At 41.0% G+C, this 13,820-nt stretch overlaps 1 protein-coding gene across 3 annotated transcripts in view; it reads right to left on the bottom strand.

Annotated features, from left to right (window-relative positions):
• Positions 1–13,820, bottom strand: part of ubap2a (ubiquitin associated protein 2a) — a 49,779-nt gene that overhangs the window by 23,254 nt on the left and 12,705 nt on the right. For all 3 annotated transcript variants that reach the window (XM_061874718.1, XM_061874719.1, XM_061874720.1), the window contains 11 exons: positions 11,886–11,996; positions 10,218–10,380; positions 7,822–7,908; positions 7,691–7,754; positions 7,521–7,618; positions 6,611–6,669; positions 6,429–6,499; positions 4,935–5,097; positions 4,570–4,840; positions 4,189–4,493; positions 1,653–1,879 (listed from right to left, as the gene is read on the bottom strand). In XM_061874718.1, the coding sequence (XP_061730702.1) occupies positions 1,653–1,879; positions 4,189–4,493; positions 4,570–4,840; positions 4,935–5,097; positions 6,429–6,499; positions 6,611–6,669; positions 7,521–7,618; positions 7,691–7,754; positions 7,822–7,908; positions 10,218–10,380; positions 11,886–11,996 (1,619 nt within the window). The remainder of the gene's footprint in view (positions 1–1,652; positions 1,880–4,188; positions 4,494–4,569; positions 4,841–4,934; positions 5,098–6,428; positions 6,500–6,610; positions 6,670–7,520; positions 7,619–7,690; positions 7,755–7,821; positions 7,909–10,217; positions 10,381–11,885; positions 11,997–13,820) is intronic.

Raw genomic sequence — 13,820 nt, 5'->3', positions numbered from 1 at the left:
TGAGTATAAGTCGCAACCCCGGCCAATAATGAAAAAAACTGCGACTTATAGTCCGAAAAATACGGTATATATATTTCTTAAAATGGGCCACATGTAATAATTTCATGTCAAGCCATTAAATGTCCCTGATATGTCAAAAGGCCCTAATAAATCTTGTTATTTTCCAATACCCTTATAACTGATAAGAGTAGTTCAGTCAGGATATTGCTCATTTCCAAATTAGATTCACAGCCCCGAAATCTTGTTATTGTTTTCATTTCGATGTCCCGCCCTGCTGCTGGAATTTTAATTTTCCTGAAGGAACTCTCCTGAAGGAATCAATAAAGTACTATCTATCTATCTATACCGTTTGACCAATTAGAGTGTGTCACATCCAGGTTGCCAGTTACACACCGCCATCTTCGTCTAGCTACTGCCACTGGTAAAGTTACTAAACATGTCAGACCTTAGTATATCTAAAAGTTACCATTCTCAAATTTAATCATGACAAAGCCAGGAACAAAAAAAGGATTTGTATCGGTGATACCTTTGAAAGATGGAGATCACTGAAGGCCAAACTTGCTAATTTCCTCCTTTATAGGTAAGTCAGTTTGTGGACGACATGTGCCAAGTTATATGGCAATCTGAAACGTTTGAGACAGTAGCCTGTTGACATACCTCGGTAAAATGTCTCCTCTTTAGTTTTGGGGGTACATTGGGCTGTTAAGCATGTGTAGCCGGATCGAGTCTGTATTGTGTATTGCGTGTGTTGCTCGGAAGACAAGGGGATCCGGCTACACATGTTCTACTTATTCTCACCAATATAACCATTGCTAGTGTTGGTTGTAGTTGGTTTTAGTCTTTGTTTTCGATAGTCCTGACAATAACCATATGATTGTTATTTGTGGTGATATTGTACGCAGGCATGACACGCTTCCTAATGAAAACAGCCAAATTTCTGTGTAAAATGTGTTGGTTAAAGATTTGTGTTTGACAAAAGGCTTGTCTATTCCGCTATTATGGTCCCAGCACCTCAACCCCTCGTAAGAGGCAGTGGAAGTTTGAAGTTCTTAGAGTAGCCCAAAACTTCACAATACCAATAAGCATGGGTAATAATAAGTTTTATCAATCAATCAATCAATCAATCAATCAATGTTTATTTATATAGCCCCAAATCACAAATGTCTCAAAGGACTGCACAAATCATTACGACTACAACATCCTCGGAAGAACCCACTTTAATTGCTAAAGTCTTATTTCGGGAAATCTTACAAAGAGAATTTTGCTCATTGCAAGCAGAACCAACTAGTACAAGCAAATATAACTTGAAATGAGCAAAAAACAACGACAATGTAACAAGTCAAAATTGCCTTGGTAATATTTCTTGAAATAAGAAATTCGCAATTAAAACTTATTACAAGCTATACTTACTAGTATTGTGAGGCTTTGTGTCTAATAATAAACTTATGATGCTCAAAAGTAAAACACATTTTCCTAAAACCAGCTCTTAATGCTCATTGAAAAATGACTATTGAGGGGATTGTGACTTGTATTAAGTTTGTTTAGATATTTTGACTCTTAATTAGAAATATACTATTGATGAGATTGAGAGTTTTTCCAGTGAAATTTCCATCATTTTTGAAATTTCAATCAATAAATGTCAATGTCTGTACCTGAGCGGTTTGGAATACATGCTGGTCTGGCTCTGCGTCCCTGGTCCTGATGCAGGTGGCACCGGGCCAGGTGCCGAAGAGGAATCCCTGGATGGTGCGCTGACAGAGCCGTCCACAACTCCGAACTCAGGCAGAGCAGATTCAGAGCCAAAGTCCAGCGCTCCAAACTGAAGGTTAAGACCGGGGAGGTCAGTGGAGCCGGGCATCTCGACGGCTGTGGCGGGGATCTGTCACACACGGACAATGTGTTTGGACAAGCCTCTCATTTTCTGTACTGCTTGTTCTCATTAGGGTGGGGGACAATTAACTGAAGATGCATGTTTTTAGATGTGAGAAGAAGCCAAAAGGGAAAAGTCGCGTACACACAAGGAGAAAATGCTAACCTTACACAGAGATGCTCCTACATATACTGACTTGTGCAAATGTATAGTTCTTCAATAGGACTGCAACGACTATTCAATCAGAAAATTACTTCGATTTATAGTTTGACTGTAGACCTTAAAATTGAGAAAATCCAGACCTAAACTTATGTGAACATTCTAGAGGTGGGAATCTTTGGGCACCTCACGATTCGATTCCAATTCTTGGGGTGACAATTAAATTGCAACTCCATTCTCCTTCAACACGATAATATATTTTTTGTTCTTATATATAGAATAAAATCTTTTCAAAACATCTTCAAGTTACAAAAGCTCCTCTTGGATGCTGATATATGACTTGTACGTGTAATGTGGGCCTCAACAATGTGTTTAAAAAATCACTTTCTAAATTTTACTTACAAAAAAATACAGAATGTTAATTAATTGAATAAAAGAAAATAGAGCAATGCCAACCCAATCCTAGCTTTACAATAATTAGGATATACATTTACAAAGCAATTGAGAAGGCATACTAACACAATTCTAAAAAAAAGAAACACAAATTCATAAAGAGCAACAGTATCTATAATAATAATATAGAAAATTGTTGTTTGTTTTAAATTCAAAAATGTATTACAAAAAAATGTGCTAAAAAATTATGTACAGTTTTAAAATTCATTTTATTTTTCACATTGATTCCCGAAAATTATGAATCAATTTAGAATCGTAATGAATAAAAATCGCAACTTGGACGTGAATTGTTTTTTTTTAGCTCTCCTAATAGCACCAGCTACAAGTTGTCATTATCTAAATTACGTGGCAGCAAACCCAGGATTTGTATTTTATTTCATTAATGCACAAGTGTTAAAACTGCAATTTCAATGCTGATGATGTGTATTTATCAAGAACAAACAAAAAAAAAAAAGGTGATGGAAAATAGAAAAAAGTTTGTTTTTCAAATATTTTCCCTACAATACACTTTTTGGCTATTAAATGTTGGATTTCATTACTCGATTAATCAAACAAAATAATCGATAGATTACTCCATCCATACATCCATTTTTTACCGCAATTATTAAAATAACTGATAGCTGCAGACCTATTCCTTAACATAACATCTGAAACATTCTACTCAGGGGTGCTCAATACGGCGATTGTGAGCTAGCAGTCAATGGTGAAGGGTGTGTCAGTCACTAAAAAATAGAGCTAAAAATGAGTGATCATCAATCTTGACTAAGACGTCACTTGATTGACATTCAGGGCACCAGAGGGTCTTGTGAGATGACGCTGGCTGCTGCCAGATCATTATTAAGAAAAAATGACCGACAGGAAGGCTTTTTATTTCAACCGACTCTCACGCCTCACCTGCCATCAAAACTCTAAAGACCGACTACACAGTTCCTATCTTCACAATAAGGCTTCATCCTGCCTGCGCTACCAAAATAAGAGTCTCAGAAAGCTGGCGCACACAAGCTACAAAGTTTTCCACCAATGTATTTCTTGTAAAGTGTGTAAAAAGGAGTATGGAAGCTGGACAAATAAGACGCCAAAAACCAACCCCTTTCATTTGGTATTGAACAGAAAGGACATTTTTTCTCCTCCATTTGAAAATGTGGAGGTTCTCATCACTACTGTCAGATTCCAATAAATGCAAGTCATCACAATCATAACAATTTATATACTTGTCTTCATAAAAGAAAGGAATGTATGTGTTAAACATGCTTGTATTATCATTAAACACCTTTAACTTGTTAACAAAAACGTCTCTTTCATAAATAAATAAATATAAATATGAATGAGGTAGATCCCCTTCACTTTTTTCAATTGAAACGTAGCTTGTCTACAGAAAAAGTGTGGGCATTCCTGATATAAAGGGTAGCAACTCCTAACTGTGAGGTCAACATGCTCACCAACTGGACACCTTAAGTCTGTTAAATTCATGGAGAAACTACAAAGGTATTGTAGATCACTGAGCAAAAGTTTTAGAACGCCATTTGGATTATTGTTTTAGCAATGCATAATGAACATATATGCCGAAAATGGCGCTCACTAAAAGTACAGAATTCTAGCAAGTTTGTACAAAAAAAAAAAAGAAAAAGAAAATGTCATTCTGGGGCGTGACCAATTCCATTAAATCCAAAATAATATGGTGGAAATACCAGCACAACAGCCTTTACCTTGGAAGTTGGAGGTATCCTTCGTTTCTGGCCTTTTAGCTGTGCTCGCTGCTGCTGTGGTGTCCCGCAGCCCTGAGCTTCCAGCCCTGCACCCGGGGCTGAATGTTTGGCACCAGCAGCCGCCGTCCCCGGGCCCGCTTGTGTCGATGTGCCGCTGTGCTGAGAAGCAGGGGAGACGGATGCAGGGGGCGCTTGTTGTTGCGATTGGGGGCTGGGCTGACGCGCCAGAGGCAGTGAGGGGCCCGTGTGCCTCTGAATGAGCTGGCTCAGCACAAGTGAAGGTTCTGGCTGGAGGCCAAACTCACCTACACGTATGCCAAATCTCATGAGCATGTACGTGGAAGACACACTGGTCTAGTCCTGCCTGACATGAATACTTACGGCTGAACTGTGAGGACAGTGAGGTGGTGTTAGGTTCGTGCACCTTCATGTCCCAGCTGGAGGAGGAGGGCGGAGGAACAGGTGCTCCCAGGGATGGCAGACGACCACTTGAATGGTTTCCTCCCTGGGTGCTGGCGAGAGGGGCAACCTGGGATGATGGCAGAGGACCCAAGCCAGGGCCCTTCAGCTGTTCCAGTATCTGAGCTCCAGCACTTGGCACGGACCTCTTGGCTTGGCCCAGGTCTCCGAATCCCGCTCCCAGGACTGACGACTGGCACAGAGGATGAGGAAGAAGAATAAATATTTCTGATCATCTGGATTAAAAGTTATCAATAATGGAAGAACGACATTTGTAATTATTTTACCAAAGCAGCGTGAGCATAGCTGGTGCCGCTGGTGGTGTTGCGGCTGGGAGGGGGCGGCTGGTGGTGGTGAGAGTTAGTAAAGACCAGACTCTGCGAGGAGGAGGAGGCAGGTGCTTCTCTGCCTCCGACCACAGGCTTCTGCAGCAGGGAGGCGAGGTCCAGACTGTAAAACAACAACAATGTATTCAAGTCAACCTCAAATTAGGAACCCTTTTTGTACAAACTTTTCCACCTACGAGCTACAGACATTCACAATGTTTTTTTTGTGCAAACCTTGGCTCAGTGTATGAACAATTCACCCACCCGTTGAGTGCTTTGAAGTGCAGCCACTTTGTGCCCGGCAGCACAGCCATTGTGGGCAGGCTGACGGCTCTCAGTGCTCATTCATTAGGTGTTTCCATGACCACTTGATATGTGCAGAACCTAAATATCGCAATAAGTAACTGGTAATGGAAACACCCGTATTTCGCTCCGACTTCCACTTCCTGGGAGTCCACCTGGCCGACGACCTATCCTGGAGCACCAACACCACGGCTACCATCGAGAAGGCCCACCAGAGACTGCACTTCCTGGGAATACTCAGGAACAACCACCTCTCACAGGAACTGCTGGTGTCATTCTACCGGTGCTCCATTGAGAGCATCCTGACCTACTGCATCTGCGTGTGGTTCAGCAGCTGCACGGCCGCAGAGAGAACAGCACTCCAGAGGGTCATAACGACAGCCCAGAAGATCATTGGATGCCCCCTCCCGTCCCTGGCCGACATGTACAGCTACCGCTGTCTCAGGAAAGCACAGAGCATCCTGAAAGACCCATTCCACCTAGAACTGCTGCCCTCGGGCAGACGCTACAGGGTGCTAAAAGCGGACACAAATAGACTAAAAAACAGCTTTTACCCAAGAGCCATAGTAGCATTAAACAGGCACTGAGTGAGCACAATGTGTCCATCATGTCCTCATGTGTCATGTATTTTTATTAATTTTAGACTATAATGTGCAATAGTGTATATGTATATATATATATATATGCATATGTATGGATATATTAGATTAGATTAGATTAGATAGTACTTTATTTATTCCTTCAGGAAAATTAAAATTTTCAGCACAATCCCATTCAAGATCAGACAAACATTACAGGGAGACAGAACAGGATCGCTGACGGGTCTGCCGGCTTCCAGCGCCCCTTACAAAAAAGGTGAGATACAGGTAAACAAGTGGGGGGAATGGGAGGAAAAAATAGAAGACTAAAATGAAATAAAATCTGCATGTGTGTGGATATATATACATATATATAGATACATATCTTTTTTTCTATCTTTTTAACTATTTATATTACCAAATTGTGTATGCACCTTAGGGGATCTGCTCCACTTTCGTTGTTCTTTGAACCTGTTCACTGCAATAATGACAATAAAACTCTATTCTATTCTATACTGTTCACTGTAATAGTTTTCAAGACAATTAAAATGTGTCATTTCTGTGTTTCATTCACCTTTGTCCAGGAGTGATGTGGTTTTCAGCAGGAGGCGCACATGAAGAAGTGAACACTTTGGTTTCTGAGAGCTACACGAGAAGACAATACACAAAAGGTCAACATGCAGTTATAAGTACACGCACGCACGCACACACACACACACTATGCTTTTAGTTCCATCCTTGAAAGGCACAACTCACACTAACATCCTCACTCCAGTCCTCAGATCCATAGTCTTCAATGGGGTTCTTCCAGTTAGCTAAAGAAGAGTTGCAGACATTTGCATCAAAAAAAAAATTCCGCTTTTGGCATCATGCGAAACTAGGGTTGTCCTGGTACCGGTACCAAAATGTATTTCGATACTTTTCAAAATAAAGGGGACCACAAAAAAATTGCATTATTGGATTTAATTTAACAAAAAAATGTTAGTGTACATTGAACATATGTTTCTTATTCCAATTTGTATCCATACATAAAATGTTGAACATACTAGACAACTTGTCTTTTAGTAGTAAGTAAATAAACAAAGACTCCTAATTAGTCTGCTGACGTATGCAGTAGCATATTGTGTCATTTATACACCTATTATTTTCTACACATTATAAAGGACAAGTGGTAGAAAATTAATTATTAATCCACTTGTTCATTTACTGTTAATATCTGCTTACTTTCCCTTTTAACATGTTTTATCTACACTTCTGTTAAAATGTAATAATCACTTATTCTTCTCTTCTTTGATACTTCACATTAGTTTTGGATGATACCACACATTTAGGTCTCAAGCCGATACCAAGTAGTTATAGAATCATACATAAGTCATAATTTGAGTCCTCATGTGAATGTATTTTCTAAGTTTATAAACATAATATAAAATTTTTGTCTTATATTTAGTAAAGACTTAGTGATGCTAAAAAACATTTGATGTAGTCATTGTAGTATCAACAAGATAGGCTCCTGTACTTGGTATCATTACAGTGGATTTCAGGTGTCGATCCACCCTTAGGATTTGTTTACATTTTTAAAAAGTATAGTACCGAATATGACTCATTAGTATCACGGTACTATACTAATACCGGTATGCCGTACAACCCCACTGCACACAAAACTAACCCGTTTCATCTGAATTGTTGTTAGCCGCTGTGTCCCAAGCCTCACTCTGTGTGGTCGCCGTCCTTGCCTCTGAGGTATAGTCTGCAGGGTTGAAGGTCCTGGAAAAAAGACAATCAGGCAAAGAGCCGGCTGAATGCGACTGCAGTGGATGGATGTGCCACAATACAGACCCCATTCCCTGGGCTGAAAATCTGCTCGCTGTTGGTGCTCTTCCTCGGCCTCGACCAGCAGATACTGTGTGAAGTTCACACAAACTTCAACACCCACTTATTAGATGAGACTTTTTTCACACCAATCTCACCCCTGCCACCTTTCGTCCTCCGCCCGCGATCGGAATTTCGGTCCACTGGGGTCACCTCTACTCCATTTTCCTCTGAACGAACTGCGCCTGGAGCGAACACACACAAATTTAGACGTTACACTCTGCGTAAATTAGTCCCATTACTCAAATCGTTTGGCTTTAATTAAAGCCTCCTACAGACAATGGAAACACCCTTAAACCAATCGTGTTTGGTTTTTTGAAAAGTCGGACTAACACATCTAGATTATGCGATTGGAAACAAGATGAGAAGAGACCAGCAGCGCATTGTGAAAACAGTTGGGAAAATCATTGGTGCACCACTCCCATCTCTTCAGGACTTATACACCACCCGCCTCACCCGCAAAGCACTCACAATTGTGAGTGACGCAAGCCACCCCGCACACAACCTGTTCAGCCTCCTTCCCTCTGGAAGAAGATACAAGAACCTCCGCTCTCGCACCACCAGACTCACCAACAGCTTTTACCACGAGACTGTTAGGCTGCTGAACTCCCCCCCCCCCACCCCACCCCCCAATCCTCTGCTCGATCCAACAGGCTGTCAGGACTTTGAAATCCCCCTCCCCGGAACAACCTGAACTCTAAACCCCATTACCCACAGAAAAATGATATGCAAAATTACACACATCTGCTGCTAAGTATATCATAAGTATTTGCACTACTGATGAAACACTCATTGTTTACAGCCATATCCTATTTAAAAACAACAGGAACTATATATATTGTCACTTTAGTAGATAGACATATTCACGTTGCACTTTACTGTTGTGTTTTCTTTTCTTTTTGTCTACGCATGGGAGAGTGAGAAACAAAATTTCGATTCCTTTGTATGTCTTTACATGTACAGAAATTGACAAATAAAGCTGACTTGACTTGAAGATCTCTCGAGGGGGTCGGGGGGTGCGGCAGGCGAGGACCCTTAGTATTGCGCCTCAAATGGCGGGAAACCACCCGGAAGCAGATACCGTTCAATAAAAACATAGCAAAAATTGTTGTAAAGAAGAGATTGTTCATTTGCTTCACAGATTAAAAGAACAGAACATTTTGAAGTGCATTGCAGGTAGAAAAAAAGAAAGAGATTTATTTTGGAAAGTAGCTAAGGAATTGTAGAATGCCGGCTTAATTCGGACCCCCGAACAAAATACGAATGAGATGAAATAAAATGAAGCAAGTATATTAAAGGGGAATAATAAAGAGTACACAAACCTCTTCACACTGCATTTGTGCAAGCCACCTGATTCACTTTCCGCACAACTGGCAAGACAGTCCACAACCGGCATAGTCGCCTAGTGTGACGTCATGTAGGTCAACAGGAAAATAAATAAATTAACCGCACTAAACTGAAATAAGTGCCCCCCGCCCAGTGTACGGGAGGCTCACTGCGTATGACCAATAGTCGCATTAGACCACACCTGGGCAATAGAAGGCCCAGGGGCCACATCCGGTCCGCTAAGATTATCAATCTGGCCCGCCGGACATTCACAAATAATTTTTTTTTTTAGATGTTTAAGATGTAAAGTGTAGCTGCCATTATGATGTGCACTCATCTTATCTAATCACCCTATGTCTTCAACTATACTAAGTCTTTACATGCTTGGAATCTGCATCATATACTACTTACTATGCTCATCTAATTAGTTACATTGGTCATCTAATTAGTTACTATAGTAATGTAATTAGTTACTATGGTAATGTAAGTCACAGCAGCTCAGACGAGGCACCAAGCAGTGTGGGTGGGGAGTGTTTCCACAGAGTGTTTCCAGAGTCTGAAATGTGGGTGTCAGGGACAGACATGGACGTTTTTTACAATAAATTTCTAAAGTTTAGTGATATATCCGATTGTAGGTGGAGTTTTTTTTTTACCCTTTGCGTTCATATTTCGCTGTTTGTTGCATATTTGTTTGCTGTTTTGTTGCGTTTTGCTTTATTGTAAAATAAGTGGATGTAGAGGGGGCGTGACGTTCATATGTTGTCAATATTCACTGTTTTATCCTTCATAGTTAATATTGTAACAATCTTTATTTTCATGTACATTCAGTAAAAAAAATCAAAATTCCATTCCGTTTTTTCAGGCGGTCTCATAACGTTTTTAACATTCAATCAGACATTATTGTGAGGTTTTGTATTATTGTTCCTTAAACTAGATAAATCGGACCCCAGACACATTTTTCCTCTAAATTTGGCCCCTCCGAGTCAAAATAATTGCCCAGGCCTGCATTAAAGAAAGTGCACGGATACTTGGACTTCACACGTAGGTGTCAAAATACAAAAAAACTACTAAAGAAATCAGACAAATTTAGTGCATGGAAACGTAGCGACTGGTGGCGACATCATTCCATGGATCACAACTTGAATCTCATCTAGATGAAGTACTGTACCCTGCCGGCTTCGATTGGCCCCTTTGCCCTTGCGGTTGGAACCCGCACGGCCTTTGCTGGCCTCTCTCTCGCCTTTCTTCTCCCGGTTCTCCTTGTTCTCCTTGCTTTCTGAGGCACCCTCCTTTGTCAGCGGCTTCTTCTTACCTACAGTCTCCCATGAGGTCTACACATGGAAAAAAGTAGAGTGAGCCAACAGTGCAGATCTGCACATGGATGAGGGTTTCATGATTCATACACAATGTTCATTGATTTGGTTGTAACAGTATTTTAGATACCACAATATTTCAGTTTCAAAATCCCCACAATAACGCCGTGACGTGTGAAACAAAAACTTAACAAATGTAGTTTTTTTCTGGCACTTTTGCATTGGCCTGTCCAAAAAAAAGCTACAAAAAATGTCGAATTAAAAGCGGCTCCAGACAGATTAGTTTTTTGTATTTTTGGTCCAATGTGGCTCTTTCAATGCTTTGGGTTGTGGACCCACGGCCTTAGAGGGGAACATTATCAGCAGACCTATGTAAGTGTCAATATATACCTTGATGGTGCAGAAAAAAGACCATCTATTTTTTTAACCGATTTCCGAACTCTAAATAGGTGAATTTTGGCGAATTAAACGCCTTTCTGTTTATCGCGCTGGAAGCGATGACGTCAGAATGTGACGTCGCCGAGGTAACACAACCACCATTTTCATTTTCAATACATTACAGCTGTCTCAGCTCTGTTATTTTCCGTTTTTTTTTACTATTTTTTGGAACCTTGGAGACACCATGCCTGGTGGGTGTGTTGTCGGAGGGTGTAACAACACTAACAGGAAGGGATTCAAGTTGCACCACTGGCCCCAAGATGCCAAAGTGTCTGCCGCCAGACCCCCATTGAATGTGCCAGAGTGTCTCCACATTTGACCGGCGATGCTAAGACAGACATGGCACAGAGATGTATGGATAACCTGCAAATGCATTTGCAACGATAGTCAACGAAATCACAAAGGTGAGTTTTGTTGATCTTGACTGCCAGCTAATCGATGCTAACATGCTACGCTAATCGATGCTAACATGCTATTTACCGGCGGTGCTAAAGCAGACATGGAACAGAGATGTATGGATAACCTGCAGATGCATTTGCAACTATATTACGTTTCCTTCCACCCACATTTAATGCGAAACAAACACTTACCAATCGACGGATTTAAGTTGCTCCAGTGTCAAAAGATGGGAAAGTCCTGATCGTTTGGTCCGCACATTTTACCGGCGATGCTAACGCAGCTATTCGGCCATACTATGGCTATGAATAGCGTCAATAGCTATTCGCTCAATAGCTTCAGTTTCTTCTTCAATATTTTCATACTCCAACCATCCGTTTAAATACATGCGTAATCGGTTGAATCGCTTAAGTCGCTGAAATCCGAGTTTGAATCTGAGCTAATGTCACTATATCTTGCTGTGGTATTCCCATTGTTTGTTTACATTGGCAGCACTGTGTGACGTCACAGGAAAATGGCCAGTGTCTTCGCAGAGAGCCGAAAATAAGGCACTTTAAAGCTTTATTCGGAGACCGGTAAAATTTTGAAAAAAACTTCAAAAATACAACAAGCCACTGGGAACTGATTTTTATTGTTTTTAACCCTTTTGAAATTGTGATAATGTTCCCCTTTAACTCCTCAACACTTACCATGTCCGAGGTGCTCTCCAGGAGGAAGTTAATGGCTCTGCTCACGTCCTCGTTGCAGTCGTGGAGCGCGACCATACATTCATCCTGGTTCTTGCCAGTCACCTCCATTAGCTGAGGGAAATACGCAGCAGACACTGGATGAGCATGTGCACGACACGCAACACTGACACAAACACACACTGCAACACAAGTGTAGATACTCCTAAATAATTAGCATGATAACTGCATATACAATAATCTCAAAGTTCTTACACTTTTTCCACGACTTTATCGAATAAATAATTTTATTTAAATGGAGCCGCAGAAAACTAATTAAAACTAAGTAAAATTAAGGTTACGTTTGAAATGTATGGTGCAGCTCAAAAACAAAAAAAACACCAGACAGGTACACTTGGATACATTTTCTCACATTTCTGTTCCAACATATCATGTCTTTAATTCTTCTCATCCCACAGCCTCCTGAATAAATCCCTTTGGTGGACAAGAGGTGGATTAGGCTTTTATCAAACAGCACTAAATATGCCTTTTATTGGGACGCTAATGACACTGTCAGTTTTTGAAGATGTAGAGCAAGCCCAAAAGTACAGACCTCGGCACACTTGTTCTCACCACAGTTACATTTCACTGCAATCTGGCTTTCCAGTAACACGGAGGCAAAAAGACAGCTCGTGTCCTTAGCTGACTTGCATGAGTAACATGAATTCACGCATTCTAGTGCCCACAGTATCTTGGATTTGAGGACTTCTCAAAAATGTCCATCGTGACCTGCCTTGTTGCTGTGGAAACTGTATAAGTGTTGCTGGCTGTCTTCACAGCATCAGCTCTCATAAACTCACATATGTTGCTGCTCGGTGATGTGGCGACAGTTGAATGCTTTTTCCCTCTTCAAGTGGCTAACAAGCGCTGACTTGCCTCTATTGGAAATGGCAAATGGTTCACTGCACAGTATGTATTCATCACTCCAATCCAATGCTATCCCAGTGTATTTTGCCAGCTACAAATTGTATTTAACCTAAAAAAACGATATATTATTAAAGCTGCACTTTGTGGGCATTTTTTCCAGCAGCTTTAACTGGATAGCAGAAGTAACTGGCTGGTGGGCGTGCCTGCAGTCTGTAGGCGCTTGCAAGCCCACAAGACTAATACACCACCATGTCATATCATGACGGTCCATAGCAATTTGCTGTGCATATACACATGGAATTTTTTGGATTAATGAAACCTTAGGGGCGGCATAGCTCGGTTGGTAGAGTGGCCGTGCCAGCAACTTGAGGGTTGCAGGTTCGATTCCCGCTTGTGCCATCCTAGTTACTGCCGCTGTGTCCTTGGGCAAGACACTTTACCCACCTGCTCCCAGTGCCACCCACACTGGTTTAAATGTAACTTAGATATTGGGTGTCACTGTGTAAAGCGCTTTGAGTCACTTGAGAAAAGCGCTATATAAATATAATTCACTTCACTTCACATATATTTCCATGACTGTTCCAAAAGTTATTATTTTCAATGATTTTTCCAGGTTTTGACAGCACAAACCCTGCGCTTTTTGGGGGAACGTCCGGCCACCTGCATAGATACCTTATACCAGTGTTTTCTTAACTATAGAAAAAATTATGTTTCTTAACTGGGGTCCATATGGGCCACGTTGGTACTATGTTGTAATACACGTGTCCACCACTAGTGGCAGTAATGACAAGATCAAACAAACAGGGGAAGTATGGTGCTAAAGACATCAAGAAGTTTCTTAAAGGCCTACTGAAACCCACTAGTACCGACCACACAGTCTGATAGTTTATATATCAATGATGTAATCTTAACATTGCAACACATGCCAATACGGCTGGTTTAGTTTACTAAATTGCCATTTTAAATTTTGTGTGGAAGTATCAGGCTAAAACGTCGTCTGTTTTCATCGCATAATTCCACAGTATTATGGAT

This window comes from Nerophis ophidion, linkage group LG16 (genome assembly GCF_033978795.1).
Source record: "Nerophis ophidion isolate RoL-2023_Sa linkage group LG16, RoL_Noph_v1.0, whole genome shotgun sequence".
Lineage (NCBI taxonomy): Eukaryota > Metazoa > Chordata > Actinopteri > Syngnathiformes > Syngnathidae > Nerophis > Nerophis ophidion.
Note: the sequence above shows the minus strand (reverse complement) of the source record. Positions and strands in the feature narration are given on the sequence as shown.